At 60.4% G+C, this 22,824-nt stretch overlaps 1 protein-coding gene across 1 annotated transcript in view; it reads right to left on the bottom strand.

Moving 5' to 3' along the window:
- The window catches only part of KCNH2 (potassium voltage-gated channel subfamily H member 2), a 33,195-nt gene extending 11,079 nt beyond the window's left edge, over window positions 1-22,116 (bottom strand). Inside the window, exons 1-5 of the mRNA XM_060107817.1 lie at window positions 22,041-22,116; window positions 18,997-19,227; window positions 3,323-3,487; window positions 1,758-2,201; window positions 955-1,166 (exon numbers count right to left, since the gene is read on the bottom strand). Coding sequence (XP_059963800.1) covers window positions 955-1,166; window positions 1,758-2,201; window positions 3,323-3,487; window positions 18,997-19,227; window positions 22,041-22,116 — 1,128 coding nt within the window. The remainder of the gene's footprint in view (window positions 1-954; window positions 1,167-1,757; window positions 2,202-3,322; window positions 3,488-18,996; window positions 19,228-22,040) is intronic.
- Between the last annotated feature and the right edge of the window lie 708 nt (window positions 22,117-22,824).

Here is a 22,824-nt window from a genome sequence, read left to right on the forward strand (position 1 = left end):
AATCAAGGCCAAGGGGCCGGAGACCTGGCAGGGACCCAGCGGGAGCGGGGCCAGGAGGAGGGCTGAGGAGGCCCACGGCAGCGCGCAGACAGCTCCCTCACTCGGGCCGGCTCAGGGAGCCCGAAGGAGCTGGAGGGGGCAGTGGGACTGAGGCGAGACAGGTGTGGCCGGGGAGCCCCCTCTGTCCCTGGCTTCTCAGTCCTGACCTTCCCCCACCCCACCCCCAGGCCAGGACGGGAAGGAGCTGGGATGGACTGGGCAGTGGGGGTGGTGCAGACGATCTTGCTGCCAAGAGGCGGCAGGAGACCAGGCTGGCCCTGTCACTGGGCAGTGTTGGGCAGTGCCCCCCAGGGCTGGCAATCTTCTCTGGTCTGGAATTCGGGGACTTGACCCCTCTGTATCTGTGCCCCCAACTCCATACCCTCCCCTCCCGACTTGGGAAGGAAAACTCTCCTCTCCCGTGGTCTGGGGACAAGGGGTGGGCACCTCTAGGCCACCCTGGCCCTAGCACCGGGTTCCCACCCTCTGCCTGGCTCATCACCTTGGCCTAGAAGAATCAGGACCCGCAACCTCGACCTCTGTGGCCCCTTCTAATGTGAAACCTCCCGTTGGTTTGCCCCCAGGACTCTGTTGTGCCCCGTGGCCACCTTCTCCCACCCACCCTCACCCTGCCAGGTGCCCGGCCTCAGCTGCCCTGTCCTCCCTGAGCCCCATCCACCTGTCCTCTGTATCTGCCCCTCCCATGGACACCCCCCTCCAGTCTCCCTTGCTCCAGGATCTCTCTCGTCCCAGCTCTGAAACGCCACCCTCACCCCCAGTCGGCACGTCCGCCCCCTTCAGGAGGCCCTCACTGATTGCACCCCTCCACCCCCGCTTTTGACCACAGTCCACTCCCACTCCACCCCCTCCAAGCTCCTCCCACGTGAGCGGAGAGCCAGGGAGCTGGACACCTACCTGGGTGACCTTCTCAGTGACGTTATGGGTCCGCTCCTTTATCTTGGGGGCTATGATCTCCCGGTCACTGGTGGGCGAAGCCAGGAAGGGGTCGCCCTTGAGGTCCACAAAGTTGAGGGTGATTTGGGGGATCTTGCTAATGGTGCGGTAGCGCACGAGGTCCGAATCTGACGTGGAGCTAAGCAGGCCGCTGCGCAGGGGGTGCATGGCCCCTGGGGTGGAGGGGAGAGGGGGTCAGAGTGGCCGGCAGGCAGGGGCAAAGGCCGTCAGGTCGACGACACAGAGCTGAGGTGGCGACGGGCCCTGCAGGAGCCAGGCTGTGGGGTTCACTGAGGCCAGCTCAGGAAACAGGAGTGGAGTCCCTGAGAAACAAGCGAGGGCAGACCCCTCCCCACCGTAAGGAAGCACGCCTGATGCAGCTATGAGATGACGAAGGGGAAAGAGCCTCCGTACGGTCTGTTCAGCAGACACTGGGAGCCTGCCAGAGGCCCAGGTGGTGGCCGGGACCCAGGTGCCTCTCCCGCCTTCCCGACTCCCGTGGGCATCCCTGCTCCAGGCCAGCCTGGGAGAGCCAGCTCCTCGGGCCAGCACCGGCTCTGAGAGTGGAAGAATGCAATGGGATGAATGCACATTTAATGGAATAAAAGGCTACTTAATGGGATTAAGTAAGCTCTTAATAGGATTTCCATCTCCCAGGCACACAGGACAGGGCGGAGAGGGAGGAAGCTGAGGGCCTGGAATGGACAGGCCCGTGGGTGAGGACGCGGCCGGGCAGTTCCTGCAGGGGTGGGGCCGAGCCTCACCGGTGCTGGCGTGGCGCGGCGGCGGGGGCAGCGCCCCCGCGCGCATGGCCTCGATGTCGTCAGCCGACGAGGCGCGGCGCACGCTGGCGCAGCTCTCTCGGGAGCGTGTCCGGGCCAGGCTGCAGCTGGAGCCCGAGGCGTCGGGGTTGAGGCTGTGCGACCGGGGCGACGGGTACGGGCCGGGCGCGCAGGCGGGCGGCGAGCCGGGGCCCACCAGCGCGCGCCGCTCGTCCACTGGCCCGAGCCCCGCCACGTGGTTGTCCATGGCCGTCACCTCGTCCAGGGCCAGCGACTCGCTGCTGGGCGCCGCGGGCGTCAGGTCCACGTCCACCACCACGGCCCCCGGGGCACCGGCGCCGCCCGCGCTACCCGGCCGCACCGACGAATCCCGGGCGGTGAAGGCCAGCAGCGCGGGCAGCTTCAAGCGGAAGGTCTTGGCGCGGCCTGCGGGGAGAGGGGAGGTGCGTGGCGCCAGCAGCCCGGGAGAGGGCCAGGCCTAGCAGCTGGAGCCCAGTCACCAAGTGGGGGAAGGAGGGAAAGTGGGAGCCCCGAGAGCCGCCGGCACCCCTCCACCCCCACTCCTACTGCACAGAACTCAAGTCTCCAGAGAAGTCTAGAATGCAATCGTATCTAAGACTCCGCCAGTAATAAACCACCATTTCTTGAGCCTCACATCACCGGTAGTCTCTACATAAAGCACCTGTGGCTCTCACAACTGCACCCAGTGGGTATCCATTACCTCCATTTTAGACTTGAGGAAATTTAGGCGTCAGTGAGTTATGTGATTTGCTGGCGGTCACACAGTAAATGGCAGGGCCTGCATCCAAATGGAGGAGTGATGCCACGGGTTGCCGCCGTACCCTGCCACCTTGGAGGTGGCACCCATTGAAGAGGTAGGACCAGTGTTACTAACGCTGCCATTTTAGAGCTTGAGAAACCAAGAGGTGGTTTCTTTTGCCATGACTCTGAGGGAACATTTAAAATTGAACCCAGAAAGGCCATGCAGGGGGAGGAGGAGGTGTCTCAGCCTTTGAGTCATGGGAGGATGAGGTGAGGCCTCCCCATCTCCAGCCACAGGGAGCGGTCCCCTCACATTCTCTTCTCAAGTAGCCAAGGGCACAGCAGGGAGCTGGCCAGTCCGGGAACAAGGACCAGAGAGAGAAACTTCACAGAGTTGAGTCCATGAGAGACGGAGCCTTCTCATGAGCAGAGGGGGCTGCCCCGAGGTGGCCAGGGCCATCTGGGAAGGGTGAATCCCCCATCCCTGGGGCTGGTGAGAGGACCACTCCCAGGGGATGCTGTGGTGGGACCCCAAGCGGGTAAGGCTATGAAACCAGCCATGATCCTGCCCCAGGGACCTGTGAATCTGGGCTCAGTCACTCCACCACATCTGTCCATGCTGAGATAGAGGGGACCGGCCGTGTCCTCCATGTTCTCTCCCCCATCCCTGAAAGGATCCCCTCCACATCCCTTCCTACAGAGCATGGCCCTTGGGCAGCCTCACGACCCCAGGGAAAGGGAAACCATGTATTCCTGCAGCAGCCCAAGAGCACAGCTGCACTTACCGGGGGCCAGCCAGCTGGTGGGAGGGGCACGGTGATTGGTGTCATGGCCTGGGGACCCCACCATGTCCTTCTCCATCACCACCTCAAAGTTGAGGATGAACATGATAACAGCCCCATCTTCGTTCTTCACGGGTACCACATCCACCAGGCACAGGAAGCAGCTCCCTGCAGAGCGGAGACACGGCCACTGTGGTACCAGGCGGGATGGGCCCCCAAAACCTGAAGGGGCCTGTCCGCTTCTGCCTCCCCCACGGCTCCCACACACAGGCCTGCGCCTTCTCGCCGTTGCCTCCTGCCCCACCCCCTCCTCCTGCCACAGGCCGGCCAGAGCTGCTTCCCTAATCTGGCCGCTCCAGCTTTCCGCTTTCAAAGCTCTCCCTTTCTCTGCTTGCCTTGGTTCTCCAGCCCTCCCTCCCGATGTGCGTTCTCCTCACACTGGCTTCTGCGCCTTTCTTCCTGGGTTGTTTCACCTTTTTCCCTATCCTCTCACACTCTATCTTTGCTTTTCCTCATGCAAGGCAGAGCAGCCTGGAGGTTAAGGCCACAGACTTTAAGCCCAGGATCTCAGGGTTCAGATCCCAGCTCTGCTGCCTTGTCATTGATGCCTTTTTCTTATGTTTTTAACCTCCCTGTGCCTCAGTTTCCTCATCTATAAAATGGGAACGATAATTATTCGTTCCTCAAGAGGTGTAAAGATTAAATAAGTCAACACGTGCCAGCTGCCTAGGGCAGTGCCTGGCGTGAGCCGAACACGAGAGACAGGTTAGCAATCACCCTCCGTCTCTCTGTCTGTCTTTGCTCCTCTTCGTTAGTACCCGACTGTTGTATCATCCACAAGAAGATAAGTTCGGAAGTTGAGAGCAAGAGCTTCAAAACCTTTACAGCAATTTGGCGTTGCCGCGATATCCAAGCATGTGATTTTTGGATTTCACACAAGTATTGGTCTGTGACACGTTAGAAACAAAACTGATCCTTCACCAGAGTTGAGAAGCGCTGCTTCTAGATCTTTCATCTCTGTCTCTCGTCCTTTTCTCTGTTCTTGATTTTTTTTTCCCCTCCCAATGTCTCTCTCTGGCCACCAGGCCCCCTATTCCAGCTGCTGTTAGTTCACCAGGCCAATGTACCTGTTCCGCCTCTGCTTCTGACCAGCGCACGGCCCCCACACCCTCCTCTCTGCTGATTTCTGAAAGAGACCCCGGTGCGCTCTCAGGCTCTGCCTAAGGCCCAGCTCAGAACCCCCGCCTCCAGGAAGCCCTCCTTGATGCAACAAGAAGGCGCGTTAACATCCCGTTCCTCCTACTCCATGGACCTGATAGGGACCAAGCATGCTCCTCATCTTCTCTTCCCGGGGCAGAGACTTCTTTCCTGGTGCTCATCTGTCTTCCCTGAACTGCCGGGTCCTAACGCACCAGTGTCTGTGTCCCCTCTGAAGGGCCCAGCACCCAGAACAATGCACCAGGGAGCAGGCGCTGGCCAGTGGTGTTGGTGATGGGGTGGGGCTAACGGCGGGGGAGGGGTCGAGGATCAGGACTGGTGGAGAGGACGTGGCTGGGGTGAACTGAGTCAAGGCCAACAAGCTGGAGGGGCCGACAGCCAATGAGCCCTGAGGGCCAGCCCTGGGAGGTGCAGCCACAGCTTCTCCACAGACCTGAGAAGGCCAGGCGTAAAGGGCCTGATTCCTAGGAGATGCTGGCGGGGCTCCGGGACGATTGCTATAGGGACAGGACTGAGAGGCAGAGGCAGAGGAGCGAGTCTAACTGCTGTGGGATTAATCTGGTGGAAGGAGATCCTCTGAAACCAAAGGAAACAGGATGGCACCGGGATGAGGGGAGCTGGGCCAGGGCAGGGGCTGGCCAAGAATTCTCTGCCCTACCCCAAAGCCCTTCCACTCACCGCATCCCAGGCCCTCATGGCTTGGCCCACGGGACCTGAGCTGGGGGGCTCTTTCAGGGTCTCCTTCCAGTAGCTGCTCCTGTCCCCTGACCTCCAGCCTCTGACATGGCCTGGCTGAAACACTGCCGTGGTGTTGGGAGCTGCGGGAGGCCGGGCCCAGCTGGAGACCGTTTGGCACCTAGACAGCCCGCCTAGCGTTTATGCCCTAATATGGTGATGGCCGGCAGCAGCCTGAACAGGGACTGGCCCTCATAGGCACTAAAGAGAGGCCAGAGACCAGGAAACCGTAGCCCTGGAGACCCCCCCCCAACACCCACCCCCGGGAGCCCAGCGATCCAGGCCCCTGGTCTTGGTTCCTCGCTGGGAAACTCATCTCACATAAGTCCAGAGTCTGGAACCCTGATGAGCCCAACCCTTCAGGATGGCCTGCAGATCCTGCCCCCAGGGCACGGCCTCAGGATTCTGAACTTGAGGCCTCAACACCCCGTGCCCACTTCAGTTCCAGCTTCTCAGCGAGAGGCCAGAACTGCATTCTGCAGCCTGGGCAGCCCAGGACCCTGACATCCCAAACTGCGCCCCCCTTCACGCCAGGCCGCAGAAGACTCCAGATATAAGCCCCCTTACAGCACAGGCCCACACCCGGCCCTTGGACATAGACACACACTCACACACAGAGCCCCTTTGGTCCTCTCCCTTTGTCGACATACAAGGAATTTTTCCTTTCAAATAACCCTGTAAAAGCCCTTGTTATTCCGAAAATGTGAACTGGAGCCCTGCCTGATGGCTGGGGCGGGGTGGGTGGGGGGGGCGGGTGTTAGCCTCCAGCTACTATTTTCGAGGCGACACGGAAGGAAGGAAAGCGGGTAGCCCCAGCTCAGCCAGGGCTCCGAGAGGCTCGGCCTCCGGCCCATCCTGCCTGGCTGCCTGCGTCTTCCGTGAGCTGCCCTATCACCCACCCCTAGCTCTTCAGCCAGACCTGCCAGGGGACCCCATCCCATCGCTGGCTGGAATTCTGGCGGGTGGGGTCCCTGAGGGCAGCTGAAGGTCAGCAGGCCAGGGGTGGGGCACAGGGACAGCCAGACCTGGGCAGCGGCACAAAGCACATCGCGGCCTGCAGGCGGCGGGGCTATGACCTTCACACAACTTCTCAGCAGAGAAGAAACGTTCAGAGTCGGTGTCTGGGCCGCCGCCCCGGAGCCCTGGGCTGGCACCGCACGCCGGGACCGGTGCCCCGGCCTCCATGAGCCCTGCTCCTACGTACCCCAGGCCCTGCTCGTCCCTCTGTTTCCCTTCTCCCTCCGACCCGCCCCACCCCCCAGAGCAGCTCCGCGGAGCAGAGGCCGACTTCAGCCCAGAGCTCGGGGAGGCTGCAGTTCCGCCGAGAGCCGCTCTGTGGCAGGAGCGGCCCGCGCTCCCGAGACAGCCGGAGTCCGGAGCGCCCGGGGAAGGAGGGAACGGACTGGAGGGGAGGGAACTGGAGGGGAGCGGAGGGACCCTGCCCGGCCCACAGAACGGCTGTGGGGCTCCCGGGCGCGAGAGGGCGGGGCACAGGCTATGGAGTTAAGGGGCCTTTGCTCATCGCATCCGAATGACTTTGGGCAAGTCACCTGCCCTCCTCCAGCCCCAGGGAGCTCATCTGCAATATACGACATGACCATGCCCCACTGGGCTGGAGGGATGAATGACAGAACACTGTGAAGCCGGAGGGCCCAAGGGAGGTTTTGTTTGTTTGTTTTTGCTTCTGTTTATTTGTGGGATTTTTTTTTGCCACGCTGCGCGGCTTTCAGGACCTTAGTTTCCCCGACCAGGGACTGAACCTGCACCCCCTGCAGTGGAAGCGCGGAGTCTTAACCACTGGACCGCCAGGGAAGTCCCCCAAGGGAGATCTGGGTAACTGGAGAAGGAGGAGAGGGAGAGGGCCCCTGGGCCAGCCTGGCTCACGTGGCTGATGCTGAAGCACCCCCGACCCCCACCCCCCCACCCCCCGACCCCAGCCCCAGCTGAAGACATCCGGGCACCCAGCCTCTGCCTGCCTCCGGGGCCTGGGGCACCCTGGGCCCTGTGAGAATGAAGACCGGGAGAGGAGAGGCAGTCATGGATTGACAGCCCCACACAAGGACAGGCTCCTCTGTGCCTCGGATCCTAAAGGCCGCAGAAGTCATGCAGCTCACCGCAGGCCACTGAGAAAGGGGCGGGGGGGGGGGCAGTGGGAGGGCCCCAGGGGACCAGGTCTGGCTACCTTCCAGGTGCAGCAGGTCCAGTTCCTCCTGACCCCGGGGAAGGGTGCCACCTTCATCAGAACGCAACGCTGGCTTGCTTTCACCTGGTGCCACCCCACACCTGACAGTGCACCTGGGGCACCGTCCCTGCCCTGCATCCCCAACCCATCCAGGGGCCCCACCCACGGTCCCAAACCCAACTGCCCACCTCTGGGAACCCCTGGCTGGTCTCCAGGCAGGAGCCGCCTTCGGCTTTCGTGGGGGCGGGCCTTATCTCTTGGGGCAGGACCGGGCAGGTGGGGAAAGGGAGGCCTGCGGGTGACCTGAGTGTCCTTGGACTAGCTCCCCAGGTCAGAATCTCTAGTGTCTCGTCTGCAAACTAGGTGTCATCACAGCTCCTTCACAGGTGGCTCTTCATCCCCCTCGAGGATTCACTGAGCACACGCACGTGAAGCGTTCAGGGCCTCACGAACAAGAGAGGCATGGCACCCACTCTCACTGAGCCAGGGAGTCACCAGGACCCCGAGTTTGGAGTCCGGGATGAGCTGGCAGAGAGAGGGGTCCTGGGGAGCTGAGCCAAGCCGATCTGCCCCGACCCTCAGGAGACCTGGGCAACCGCTGTGTGACTGTGGGCAGGTCAGCCACCTCTCTGAGCTTCAGACTCCCTGTGGGTACCGCAGGGACAAGTGACCCGTACCCTGGGTGCCAGATGAGATGATAGATGGCCTTGTGGAAGCATTCAGAACTGTAACGAGGCAGGGTGCCGGGTCCTTGCAGGGAAGGTGACCTCGGGGAAGCTGCCATCCTCGCCCCGGTCGCCGTCCTGCCCTGCTGGGGCAGGAGGCTGGTTCTCCAGTCGGCCTGTCCGCCCCCAGGCAGAGGCTGTCTCTGACGACGGCGGCCCAGGGCTGTGCAGTGTCAGGTTATATTTAGCCTGGTGGCGGCGACAGGAAGATGCAGCAGGAGCTGCTCCTGGCCAGGGGCCACCGTGTCGTTAACGTCGCTCTCTTGGGCCGTGGGGGCCTAAGGAAGGCCAGGGACACAGCAGGCCCAGGGGACAGAGCGGGGGAGCCTGAGAGGCCAGCCAGTGAATGAGTGTGCACGTGTGTGTTCGTGTGTGTGTCAGTGTGTGAGAGAGAAAGAGAGGCCAATCCTATCCCTATGGCTCCAGGAGCTGAGTGGGCAGACTTCCCCAGGAATACTCACTTCAGGGCTGGGGCTGGGGAGCCACGATCCGGACCCCAACTCACACAGAAGGAGCATCTCCAGACAGACCCTCCACGAGCCCCTCCAGCCTAACACCTTCCCAGAGATTTGTAGGGCCATACGGAGGGCCTCAGGGCCTCTGTGAGTCATCCAGATGCCCACCCAAACCCATTGCATGTGGCCTGTGCTACCTTTCCCAGGGGCCACTGTGACGGCCTCGGGAGAAGAGCTCTTTCTAGAAAAGCTCTGGGGCTCAGCCCTACTTGACCTCCTTCGGGGATGCAGCTTCACAGTCTGTACACTGGGAGTCACAGCCCTGCCCTGTGCCGAAGGAGCCCCGGGAAGGTGAAACCAGGCCATGTTTATTCGGGGAAAGCTTCTCGTACCGCACCAGCACCATCGCACTCCCCACCTCCCTGAGGCCTCCACACTTAGCCTCCCTCCTCCTGCTCTCTGGAGCCTGTCCGGCCTCAGAGCCCTTCAGAATCCCCTGTTCCCAGCCATGTCACATCCTTCAGGTGCCCTCCCAGCCGGGCCTCCCATTCCCGGACACGCAGGCTGGTCCCAGTGCCTCCTCCAGTGCACCCCAGCTTCACAGGCCCTCCCACTCCCCGCGGCCCCACCCCGCTTCCCTCCAACTCCTCCCGTCCCTCTAGGCCCCCAAAGGACCCCCTCTACAAAGATTGTCTTGACAGCTCCATCTGGCCACAGGGATGTCTCTCACTGAAAACTCCTCTCACACTGTGTTCCTGATGTTCCTCCCTCTGCCCAGAGCCGGAGGCCTGAGGCCAGCTTTGGGCTGGCTTCACGGGACAAGCTGGGTGAACAGGTGTCCAGTCGATCATGGACTGGGGCAGGGACCTGCACGGATGGCAGATGGGGACAGGGCCATCTCCCCACGCTTTAAGCTCCCTTTCAGATCCAGGGGCACTTGACTGACTACCCTTTCAGGACAGGATTTGCCCATTTCAAACCCACCCTGAGTCTGGACAGCAGTCAGAACCCTCCCAGGAATTAGGTGGTGTCTTTTGCTGAAGCACTATTCAATCTGGTCAACAGCACGGGACACGGAGGCTGATGGCCCAGGAATCCGGGCAAGGGGGCTGGGGTATCTCTGAGCCTCAGACCCCTACCAGCCCTCTTCTCTGTGACCCTCACACAGCCGGCCATGGGCAGCAAGGGCACAAAGAGCCGAGGTCCACTAGGGGACAGTGGGGGTCCCTGACCTCCTCCAGGGCCCTGCAAGCTTCTAGAGCGCGGCTCCCACCTTGGCTCGCGGCATACCCCAGAGGGCCTGTCCCATCGGTCACCCAGTCGGCCGCAGCTTCTCAATCAGTAATCCGAAACTTGCAATCCCTCCCTGACTCACCCACCTCACAGGACTCCAGCAAGTAAATACAAGTGCATGTGAAAGCCTGCTGAAAAGGCAGATGGAACGTTCCAACATCAACACATATGGCAATGACCCAAACATACACAGAGGAAACCAGCGTTATTCGCAGATGATAGGATCATCTCCCTAGAGAACCAATAAAATCAACAGATAAACAATTAGAACTAGCTAATGAGAGACCTCATCCAGTGAGGTTGCTAAATACAAGATCAGCCCCCCTCCACCAGCAGAAGGCTATTAGAGTAGGTAGTCAAAAATAAGATCTCTTTCGGGCTTCCCTGGTGGCGCAGAGGTTGAGAGTCTGCTTGCCGATGCGGGAGACACGGGTTCGTGCCCCGGTCCAGGAAGATCCCACATGCCACGGAGCGGCTGGGCCCGTGAGCCATGGCCACTGGGCCTGCGCGTCCGGAGCCTGTGCTCCGCAACGGGAGAGGCCACAACAGTGAGAGGCCCGCGTACCGCAAAATAAATAAATAAATAATAAGATCTCTTTCATGATAGCAACAAACACTATGAAGTGGAAGGGACTTCCCTGGTGGTCCAGTGGTTAAGACTCCATACTCCCAATGCAGGGGGCACAGGTTCAGTCCCTGGTTGGGGAACTAAGATCCCACATGCTGCATGGCATGGCCAAAAAAAAAAAAAAAAAAAACTAGTAAGTGTCTAGGAAGTGACCAAGAATGCACAAGGTCTCTATGGGGGAGAAAAAAGAAAACCTTAAACTAATAAAGGATGTGGAAACAATCTGATAAATGGAGAGACACTACAGACTCTGAGATGGGACAAATAGTAGAAAGATGTCAATTCTCCCCAAATTAACCCATAAAACCAATCGAATTCCAGTCAAGATTCTAGTGGGGTTTTTCTTCCCAGGAACTTGATAAACCTTCTCTAGAGTTTGCAAAGGAGAAGAGAGGTCCACAAATATGTATGTCAACCTTTCAAAAGAAGAACAGAGAGGGAAGATTTGCCTTTCCAGATGCTAAGACATACTAACTGCCATATATTTTTAATATGGTTTTGATGCAAGAACAGACAAATAAATACTTGGAACAGAACAGACAGCTCAAAGACAGACGCATGGATATATGGCAAATTAACCAGTGGTAAAGGTAGCCCCACAAATCAACGGAAAAGAACAGGCTGTTTACTAGATGTGTTGGGAAAATTGGCTCAGTACACGGAAAAAAATACAACTTGATCCCTATTTGATACCACAGACAGAGGTAGGGCCAGGATGGATTAAAGACCCAACTGAGAAAGGTAAAACAATTAAGGTAACAGAAGAAAATGTAGACCTTTGCAACCTCAGGACAGTGAGGGATTTCTTAAACAAAACTTCAAAAGCATGAAGAAAGCTAAAAACCCATGAATTTGTTTGTATCAAAATTCAGAACTTTTGTTGGATAAATGTGACAGGCGACTGAATGGGAGCAGATATTTACAAAATCTTGATTCAACGGGGATTAATATCCAGAGTACACATTGGATATTTAACTGTATGCATTTGTATTTCTAGAATCAATAAGCCACTCTTGCAAACCAACAAGAACAAAATACAGCAGTTTCATGGAAAAGTGAGCAAAGTATATGAGCAGGGAATTCATGGGAAAGAAACCTGAACGGCTGCCTGCAAGATGTTCGGACTCGCATGAAATCAAAGAAATGCAAATTAAAGCAGAAAGATATCACTTCCACCTATTAAACTTGCAAAAATTAGAAAGGTGGATAACGCCATGTGTGGCAGGATTGCAGGGGAATCCCATGCTCTGCTTAGGAGGGTGGCAATAGATGCAGCCCTGCTCATGCACAGCCTGACGGTACTTAGTTGAATTAAGTGTCCACATATCCTGTGACCCAGCAATTCCACTCCTGGGGAGAAATCCCAAAGACATCCTCACATGAGTCCAAAAGGGGCCATGCGTGAGGATGTTCACTGCAACATCATTTATAGAGACAACCTGGCGGGCCCTCCCCAGGACAATGGACAGGTAAAAGGAGGGGGGAGCACACCAGAGAACATGGAGCTATAGGCTCAATATCAAGGAACAAGCTGGCTGGAGTTAAAGGCGGACTCCTGTGCAACAAAAGTGAACACCAGAATACAATATATAGCACATATCATCTACATAAGTTAAACCTATATGCAGTCAGACAAAACACACATTTTGCAAGAACATATGCAAGCAACACATTCACAGGAAGTACATTTGAATGGCTGCCTAAGGGGAGGGTATTGGGACTGGGGAGTGAGAAAAAAGGAGAAGGAGGAAAACCAATGAAAGAGAAAGAAGAAACCCGTAACACGAATATCCCTGGTTTCTACGATTTGTGGAATAAGCAGGGGCTGGACCAGCAGAAGCCCATGGAGAGAGGCAGAGAGGCAGGCCGGGGTGGAGCAGGGCACGGGGTGATGGCCGTAGGGAACAGGGATGCTGAGACCCTTGGTCAGCTCACTTCCTTGGTTGACTAGAACCTGCGGCCACATGGGTGATGCCCTGCCTAATGGCAAGTAGAATGCCAAGAGCCTCGGCACCCGACACTGCTTTGCACCTATCCTCTTATCTGCCGAACCTCTCCCAGTGGTACGCGGGAGGACAGGTGTTTTGTTTGTTTGTTTGTTTGTTTGTTTGTTTTGCGGTACGCGGGCCTCTCACTGTCGTGGCCTCTCCTGTTGCGGAGCACAGGCTCCGGACGCTCAGGCTCAGCGGCCATGGCTCACGGGCCCAGCCGCTCCGCGGCATGTGGGATCTTCCCGGACCGGGGCACGAACCCGTGTCCCCTGCATTGGCAGGCGGACTCTCAACCATTGCGCCACCAGGGAAGCCCAGGACAGGTGTTTTGATCCCACTTAGCGAATGAGGAACTGCTGCTCTGGGAACCCAAGCTAAAACCCAAATTTCCTGGGGCTCTGAGCCCATCATGACCCCAAAGGGCCCTCTGGGGCAAAACAGTCTGTGCAGTGGTGTTTCGTGTTGGGCAGGACTCGAGTGGAAAGAGGAAAACTGGACTGGAGCTCCCACTCAGGTACCTGCCAGCTGGCTAAGACCCCTTAGCCTTTCTAAGTGAGTTTGGCACCTGTAAAATGATGGCGAGGAGGCCCCATCTAAGGACCACCTGCCATAAAGCATGCGTCCCAGCTTGCAAACTGTAAGTGCAGTCACAGGGACTTTCCTGATCGCACAGTGGTTAAGAATCCGCCTGCCAATGCAGGGGACACGGGTTCGAGCCCTGGTCCGGGAAGATCCCACATGCCGCGGAGCAACTAAGCCTGTGCACCACAACTACTGAGCCTGCGCTCTAAGGGCCTGCAAGCCCCAACTACTGAGCCCTCATGCCGCAAATACCGAGCCCATGCGCTACAATTACTGAAGCCCGAGCACCTGGAGCCCGAGCTCCGCGACAAAGAGAAGCCACCACAATGAGAAGCCCGCGCAAAGCGAAAAAGACCCAACGCAGCCAAAAAAAAGAGAGAAAAGTGCAGTCACAACAGTGGGGGTGCCAATGAGCGCAGCTGCCACCACCCCCTCCTCCAGCTCCGCTCCCCCATCCAGGCCTCCTCCGTCCATCTCGGAGGCGGGAAGGCTGAGAATCCCCAGATGCCTTCCCTGTACCCCACAATGCCCCCCACACGGCAGGGGTGGAGGACTTGCAGCGCTCTCAGTGGCCACCTCAGACCACCTCTCCCTGGCCCACCTTCCTCTGGCCCCAGTAGCCTCCCCATCCTCTAAGACCCCTCCCAGCCCTGGCATTCTGTTATTCTAAGGCTTTTCACAGAGGGAGAGACCGAGGCCCAGAGACGGGAAGTGATTTGTCCAAGGTCACACAGCAAGTCTATAACTAAACCAGAAATTGCTCCCAAGCCTCTGACTCCTGGTATAGGGTTTCTGCAACACAGCACACTGCCCACCACATTCATGCAATCCTTCATTCAGTGTGAGCATGAACTGAGCTCCCACTATGCAGCAGACACACAGATACAACAGAGAACAAAACAGGCCGCTGTCTGCCCTCCCAGAGCTTCCAATCTAGTGGGGGAGTCAGACATGGCAGCCTTGCCCAGAACTGTAAGTGAGGGAGATGGTGGGTTAAGGAGAAGACACTGCCCGGCCCTCAAGGTGCTTCTAGTGCAGTAGACACGCGACCAAAACGGAGAGAAGTCCGTTCAAGGCCAACCACAGTCCACAGCGTGGAGATCTTTATGGGCCCCTGGACTAAGGACAGGAAGGGACTTTAGGGGGACAGCAGTTCATCCAGAGCCTCTCCCATACTCATCACCTGTGCCAGGTGTCCCTCTGTGCCCCCTCTTCTGGCCCTGACCCCATGGGCCCCTCCCCATGTCAGGGAGGAATGATTCTGTGAAACTCCTTCACACTGAGGGTGAGCTATGTCCACACTCCTCCCTGCTTACAGGGGACGGGTGATGAGAAGAGAATGTCTTTTTAAAGAAAAAGGTTCCTTCTCCACCCAAGCAAAAGGTTCCCAAATAGAGGCATTTCAAGCACCCTTGGGGAAGATGTTTAATTGTGAAAGGACTTTCTTGGACCCCTTGAAGTCCCACCACCCTGGAAGCCACCACTGGGCAGAAAAGAGGCTGAGGCTCACCCGGTCTCACACCCCCATGCTGGCCCTCCTGCTGCGCACGGCCCCCCTCCCCAGAGCCCGAGGCCACCGTCAAAATCTGCTCCCATCCCAGATGCCTCTGCACAAATATTTACATAGCTCCTCTCAGGGGCTACAGCAGACACAACACAGTGGAGCCGCCCGCCCGACACTCTCCAGACCCCAGAGAAGGCCAGGAGTGGCCCACACCCTCGGTCATGGCAGGCCTGCCCGGCCCCCAGGGTGGGGCTGGGACAGGAAGCCCCCACGCAGGCCAGGGCACCCTGCTCCTGCTCAGCTGCCCTCCCCGGAGCCACAGAGGGAAAGCGCTGCTGGGCTCGGACGCGGCCCCCGAGCCCTGCTCCCGGCCACCATCGTGCAGGTGAGCGCACCTGCCGGACTGCAAGCTGCCCCGGGTCCTGACCAGAAGGCCCGAGGCGGAGGGGGCCCCTCGATGGCTTCCCCACCCCCCCTAAGTAAAGTGCTACCTGTGTCTAACCTCATTCCTCCGGGGCTGCCCCCGGCCCGCTCCATCTCAAGGACACAGAGCACACCCAGGTACCAGCCTCCATCTGACCTGCCTGCCAGCCTCAAAATACCCAAGGGCTCCTTCAGCAGCCACCCTGCCTGATGGGGGCCTGGGGACCTGAGCATCACAGCTTGGAGGGGACAGGGCTGGGAGGGGAGAAGTGGGTGTCTGAGCTTGGGGCCACGATGGAGAACGGGGTGGTGTGGGAGGGTCACAGTGCAGAGTCAGATTTCAGGGACCAGGGAGGAGGCAGTGAAATGGCCTGGGGTGTGTGGAGAGTCACTGGTGCCAGGTGTACCTGCGCGGGCACCTGGGAGGCTGAGGTCCGAGTCTGGGGACCACAGGCCAGTGGGTGTGGGGTCACCTCTGGGGCTCTGGGGAGCACGCTGGCCCTCTGCCCCCACCCCTCCCCCAGCCCACAGCTCAGCTGTTGCAGCGGGGGGCCCTCTGACCCTGTTACCATGACAACCGGCCTGCAGCTGGAGTGGAGAAGCCAACAGACTCTTCTCTAGAGACACCCCCATCCCCACCCACGCACAGGCTCCCAGGGACACAGGGACATGGAGACCAGGCCGGGACAGGCAGAGGTACGGGGAGCCAGACAGAGGCTTGGAGATGGAGCCCAGAGAGGCGGGGGCCACCGGGGCAGAGGCAGAGAGGCAGGGAGGAAGGCTCAGGGGTACTGCAGCGGGGGAAGAAGAGAGATAGCTGCAGGGAGAGGGAGATACAGACCGCGGGGCACCGAGCCGGCAGGGAGGCCTGAGTGCTGGGGAGAGAGGCAGAGACCACGGGCACAGGCAGCCGCCCAGCAGGGCAGGGGAGGGGCAGAGAGGCGGCAACAAAGAGCAGAGAGAACACGAGGGACAGAGTGCAGGGGACCTCCCGAGGCCTGGCAGAGGAGGGGAGCGTGGGAGGAGGAGCCGTGGTGGAAGGGGCCCGGGGCCTCCCCAGGGCAATGTGGGGATGCAGGTGTGCACCAGCATCACTTGCTGCCGAGGCGCGGCCCAGAGCCCCCAGGGGATGCCACCACCTGCCAGCCCCAGGCTGCTGGGCCCTGATCCCAGCTGCACCTTAATCCCAGGCCTGACCTGAAGGAGCGTGGACACAGGGCCAGTGAGGGCCTGGCACCTTGTGTCTCTCCCTCCAGCCCACACCCCCCAGTCTGGCCTCCCCACCTCCCAGCAGTCCCAGCAGCTAAATAATAGGGCTGTCTGGCTCCAGGCCCTGAGACTGCACAGAGCTAGGCTAGAGGCACCGACACAGCACAGCTGTCCACAGTGGCGCCTGCCAGCAAAAGGCCCCGCCTCCTTCCCAGCCACCCACCTCCCTGGGGCTAAAGCCCAGGGACCTGCTCTGCCCTGGCCGGCCCAGGCAAAGACCCTGAGAAAGACCTGGACAGAAACAAGAGGTGGCATTGGCCTTCCTCACATCTACCTCCCTCCTCTGTCCACGCACAAGGCTGTGAGCCTGTGAGCTCATGCACGCGCGCGCGCACACACGCACACACACCGCCCGGGTCAGGCACAAAGATCTGCCCAAGGGACTGAGCAGAGGGAGAGGGAGGGGAGGCAGAGGAAATCTGTCTGCACCCGAGGCCTCAAGTGCCGGGACAAGCAGCAGCCCACATAACCTGAGGGCCGAGGCCAGCCTGTTGGCCACCAGGAGACACCTGATCCCCATGGAAATTAGGTGAGAGCGGAGAAGGGGGCAGGCCGAGATGGCTGGCATAGGACCTTCTGGGTCACAGCACCATTTGGAGTAGTAACCTGGGGTGGGGAAAGAGCTTGAACTTGGGTGGGAGGCCTGGGTTCTAGTCCCACTCCCTCCACGGATTCGCTGGTAACATGACCTCTGCTTCTCAGTTTTTCCATCTGTAACTTGAGTGGGCTGGATTAAGTGATCCTCGAGGTCACCAAGATTCCATGATAGCACCTCTGCAGAAGGGGTCCCATGGCCATCCTCTCCCAAAGGAGCCAGCCTGGGGCAGGAAGGAGGGAGGGCAGCTCCTCACACACCCGATAGGGAAGAAAGAAGCACTCAGGCCCCTGCCGCCAAGGGGTCCAGCGGGCACACTATCCCAGAAGTAGAAACGGGCTCAAGGCAGTAACCAACTTGATCCATATCACAGAATTTCTGGTGTTAGATCTGAACCCAGGACGTGTGTATTCACATTCTTCTCATGACACCAGTTGTTTGCGAACTTTCAAAATAAAAGTGTGCATAAAGTAACGTGCAGTTTAGAGATATACCTGTAACTATTTTGCCTCCTTTTTAATACATGACAGCAGAGCAGGGTGGACAGGGCTCTGATCGGACGGACATGGTTCTGCACTCTAGGGAAGTTTCTTAATTTTCCTGAACTTCAGTTTCCTCAGCCACAAAATGGGAGAAAAAATAGTATCTACCTCCCAGGGTTGTCGTGAAGATTCCATGAGATGATGCAAGTGAAACATTCGGCCCAGTGTCCAGCGCACAGAAGGCGCCCACTGATATTAGCTAGTACTAGATAGCCAGGCAGATATAAAAGCAGATCTGCTCTGATGAAGGTTCTGGGGGGATATCAGTGAAGAACCAGAAAGGAGGCCCTGCCTTCATAGTTTGCATCTAATCTCCCAGCCAGAGGCCCATTTGCTGTGAGCAAACCCTCTTCCACAGGTCCCCAGTGACTGTCCCCCACTCTGATTCTGTCCAGGGATCTCACAGCTGGGCACCTCTGCAAAAGCAGGGTCATCAGGGCATGTAATCCTTTGCAGGGCAGCCTCAGCCAACCCTGAGCATAGCATACAGGGGAGGTTCCAAGGGACAGGGCCAGAGGCATACGGGGGCTGCTGGTTCACTGCCCCCAGGAAGAGACAGAGAGTGCTGTCTACAGCAGGTAAGCTCACTGGGGGCAGGAGCCTCCTCTGTCTTGAACACCGCTCCATCTCCAAGACCTTGCTGCACCTGGCTCACAGGGGTTCAGTAAATGGTCATCAGATACACACTAGTGAGCGGCAGGGTTTGGGCACCGGTGGGCATTCCTGCGGCACCTTCCAGAGCCCCCTCCCCAGCCCTCTGATACCTGCAGGTCCCCCCAAGCCCTGCGGCACTGCCCTCCCTGAGCCCCACCAGGGCAGGGGTGGTGTGGGAGCAGCCCCGCCCAGGGCTCTGTTTATCCGCTCTCTCCGGAAGACAGCGCAGCTGGGCGGGGAGGCGGTGGCTGAGCAGAGACACCTGGCGCAGGAAGGGGTGGTGGGCGGGGCGCTCAAAAGATGGGACAAAGGGAACTGAGGTTGTGGGTAGAGGCACACACCTCCCGCCAGGTGCAGCTGAAGAGCAGAAGAGAGAGGGGGCAGGAGAGGGGCGGCAGAGAGCCAGTCAGAGCGCTGCAGCCGTTCCCCGCCTCGCCCTCAGCGACAACTCCCCAGACCAGTCAGTCACCTGGCAGAAGCGAGGGTAGCTAGAGGCCTGTGGGCGGAGGTCGGCGCCCAGCCACCGGCCTGGACTTCCATTACCTCCATCCATGAACGCACCTGCCATCCCGGTGCTGCCGTCAAACTCCAACCCACCTAGCTCAACGTGCCCACACCTGCCCTGGGAGGAAGGAACCAGAGGCTCCAGACCACAGCCAAGCAGCCCCTTGGGCACCCCGTAAACCATCCCACCAGAATGCTTGGGGTAACGAGACCCGGACCGCCGTACAGCCCCAATATCCAGCCCGCACCTCCCACCTGGCGCACCCCAAAGGTCCCTGCTGAGGTCACGCCCCCCTGCAACAGGCCGGGGCTCCGGCCAATCGCCGGCCGCCCCCACCCCACCGGCCCCGCCCCGCCCCGCCCCAGCCCGCGCCTACCATCTTTCCGGTAGAAGGCGATCTCCACTTTGCGCTCCTCCGCGCCCAGCAGGGCCTGCGCGATCTGCGCGGCGGCACGGCGCTGCGTGCGCGGCCCGTGCAGGAAGTCGCAGGTGCACGGTCGCTGCATCACCTCGGCCCGCGAGTAGCCGCACAGCTCGCAGAAGCCGTCGTTGCAGTAGATGACAGCGCAGTTCTCTACCCGGGCGTTGGCGATGATGAACTTGCGGCCTGGGGGGCGGGGATAAGCAGGCACGTGAGCAGGGGCCCCTGCCCCCCAGGGTTCCCAGCCCTTCCCCGCCTTCTCTTGTCCTACACAGTTGCCCGCCCGGGGACTCCCCGTCCCAGGAAGCACAGCGGTCCTGGGGTCCCCAGCAGGGGACGAACGCAGCTGTGCCCCGACACAGGTGCCTCGGCCGGCCCGGCCCGGCGGCGCGCCCCCTCCCCCGCCCGGCCCGCGGGCTGGCTGCGTGGCTTCCCCCGGGCGGACTGCCAGCGGCCCGCCGCCCCCTCCGCGCCCGGGGCCGAGGCCAGCCTTGGGCGGGTGTCAGCAACGCGTGTCAGCAGCCGCGGCGGAGGGATAAACACTGGGCCTGGAGAGGGAGCCTGAGAAGGGCCAGAGATGGCGGCCAGCATTCCCTTTGCACCGCTCCGGCTTCTCTTCCTGACCCCCGCTCCCTAGACTGGGGGGGGGGGGCGCTCCCTGGGCACTCCTTACCCCGGGGACCCCTAGGAAATCACTCCCCCAAGTATCTGCGGACCCTGCCAGGTCAGTACTTCCTGGGACTTCTGCGACCCCTCCAAGGGCAGTCAGGAGCTGGGGAGTGGGCGCGTCAAAGAGGATGAGGGAAGAAGTAGCACGTGAGCACCTACGATCCTTTCTCTCATTTAATACTCTGACAACCCCATCGTTATCCTCGTTTTGTAGATGAAGAAACTGAGACTCAGAAGAAGTTCTTGCCCTCATCTTGCAGCTTGTAAAAGATAGAGCCCGCTTTCACACCTAGGTCTGGCAGAAGGTGAGGAATAAGCGGAGGGTCACGGGCGGGCGGAGGCCCAAGGTCACAGGGAGCAAGGAGAGGGACCTGCAGCTCCAAACCCTGGCAACACCCGGAGCCCAGCCTGGCCTGAGAGAGCGGCCACTTGTAAACAGACCCATGAAAGCGGCTCTCCAGGGATGTGAGGCCTTCCTCAGTTCGGCCCCATCAAGGGGAGGCCCCAATGGACCCACTGCAGCTAGACTTGGCTCATTCCCTCCACACGTGCCCCAAGGGCCAGGCTGTGGGTGAGCAGCAGACGGGCGGCAGCCCCAGCTTGTGCCAGGAGAGATGCTCTGAGGATAAGAGGTTTTTATAAACACAGAAGTTTCCGGCCACTTTGGCCTTTAATGCTGGGGCTTTGGGTAGCAGTCGGAAGTCTGCCCTCCCCCTTCCTAGTGGGCATAGCCCTCAGGCTGCAGCCCTGGGCAATCACATGCACAAGGCCCAGGCTGCTGCATCAGGATCTGGCCTCCTCCTGCCTTCCTCCCCCTCCCTTACCCTGGCCTCCAGGAAATTACTTTTTTGAAGTTGGGTCATCTTTAGGTCAGTTCCCCGGGCCCCCCAAAACTCTCAGGCAGCCATCAGCCCGAGAAGGCAGGGCTCCCTGTCACAGGAAAAGACTCCTGACTGAGCCTCCATCTCCACCTGAGCCGAGGCAGTCCCGAGGAGCAGCCACATACCAGCCACGTACGCACCATCTTCAGAGAGGAAAAACCACCTGGGCCCCGCTCCCAGGCCTGGAGAGGAGAGTGAGTTTCTTCGAAGGCAGGCCCCACCCCCACCCCCACCCCACCACCTCGCCTCCTTCCCTGAGCTCCTAGAATAAGCGAGACAGAAGGGACCTCAAAGGCCCCTTTGGCCGCCCCCTCCTTCCCAGATGCGGAAGAGAGTCACTCAAGGTCACGCAGCAGTCAGTGGCAAGGTGGGGCCAGAAGGCAGGCCCCCAGCTTCCAGCCTAGAGAGCCTCCCGGACCCTGTGGGAGTGAAAGCCCCGGCCTCACTGCCCTCCACCACTGCGGTCTCCTCCCCCCTCAGGATCATCCTGTTCCTCTGCTTCAGACAGTGCTGCCCGGCGCACTGACCCCTCCCTTCCCCCACCACGGTCACAAGCACACGTTGTCCTGTGCTCTCAGGGTCATGGGCAAGGAATGTCACCCCCTCCCAGGGCCCTTGGCAGTCACACACACCCACCAGGGCACATGCAGCCTTGGGGACAGACACACGCATGCCAGGAGGGTGCAAATACCCACACACAGAACATTCACCTAGCCTGGGACACTTCTGGAAGGCTCCCCTACCAGGCCAGCATTAGGGCTGCTGTAGTCCCCATAAAGGGGCTCAGGACAGGAAAAGCAACAACATAGGGTCATCGCATGGAGTCTGTTAGGCCCCCAAAGGCCAGCTTCAGCCCTGGCTCCCTCTCACCCCAGGGCCCAGAGTTCCCAGCCTTGTCAAAGATACCTCCCCACCGCCCATGCAGGGTCAAACGCATGGGTGACACACAGACACCCCACACACACCCAAGAGCGTGTTAGGCACTGACCCTACCTACATGCTTGGCTTTCGGTCTCGGGCAACACAGTCTGGACGGGCACATGCACGGTACTCTTCGGGGCCCCCAGTTTGGGCCATATACCTTCTCCCGTTCTTGCATCCACACAGCCCCATTCACATCCAGGCACCCAGAGTTAAGGATACCTGCACACTCCCATCCCACCGCCCTTCCCTGCACACTCAGGTTGTCATATACACACACTCCCCGATCCCGGAAACCTAAGCGGAGCTTCCTGCCGCGCTCCCCAACACCAGGCCCCTTGGCCCCAAGCCCACGGCCCCCAGCACCAAGCCTTGCCCCCGCGACCCCTGGCCAGCGCCTTGGGGTCACCAGCCCCCATAGACTCACTAGCAGGACGCACACGGCCCGGGCACGCCCCCCCATTCACACTCTGGAGAGCTCGGCCCGCCCCCAGAGCCCCCTCCCCGCCGGCCCCCTCCCCCACTCACTCTGGCCCTCAAACTTGCGGATGATGGTGTCCAGGAAGGTGTTCTGCGGCGCGACGTGGCCCCTCCGCACCGGCATCCTGAGCCCATGGGCGGGCCGGGCGGACCCCCACCCACCCCGGCCCGGCCCGGCCCAACACAGGCTTCGGGTGGCCCGGCCCGGCCGTGGTCCCCGCACCCCGCGGCCAGGCAGAGCACGGGCGGGGCCCGGACTGGGGTGCGGGCGCGGGGTCTCCGCTCGGCGCCGGCTCCGGACCGCGGGCCCGGCCTGGAGCTGCCTGAGCTCGGGCCGCCCGGCCGCCCGCACACCTGTCTGCCGGCCCCAGCCGAGCCGCGGGCCCCGCTCCGCCGCGTCTCCGCGCTGCGCTCCGCCTGCCCGAGCGCCGGGCTCCCAGCTCCCGCCCGCTGCGCCGACAGCCGCTCCGGCGCCCGCGGCTGGGGCTGCGCCTGCTGCTCGGCCCGGCCGCGGAAGGGTTAACGCGGCGCGCGCCCCTCGGGCTCCGGCCCCCGCCTCCCGGCTCCCTCCCGCCCGCCGCGCGCCCGCAGCGCCGCCCTCTCCCCCCACACAACCCGCGCGCCCGCCCTTCCCATTGGCTGAGCCGAGCCGAGGGCTCCCCCCACCCCAGCCCCTCGCTCAGCCCAGGAGCCCGCGGGACTCGCGCGCCCCAAGAGGGGGAAGGGACCCTTAGGTAGGGGAACCGTGAGGACAGGTGCGACGGCCGGCCTTGAGGCGGCCAAGGAGGAACCTGGGGATTCCGCCCCCGCCCCGCTTCCCCCCCTCCCCGCT

This window comes from Mesoplodon densirostris, chromosome 9 (assembly GCF_025265405.1).
Source record: "Mesoplodon densirostris isolate mMesDen1 chromosome 9, mMesDen1 primary haplotype, whole genome shotgun sequence".
Classification (NCBI taxonomy): domain Eukaryota; kingdom Metazoa; phylum Chordata; class Mammalia; order Artiodactyla; family Ziphiidae; genus Mesoplodon; species Mesoplodon densirostris.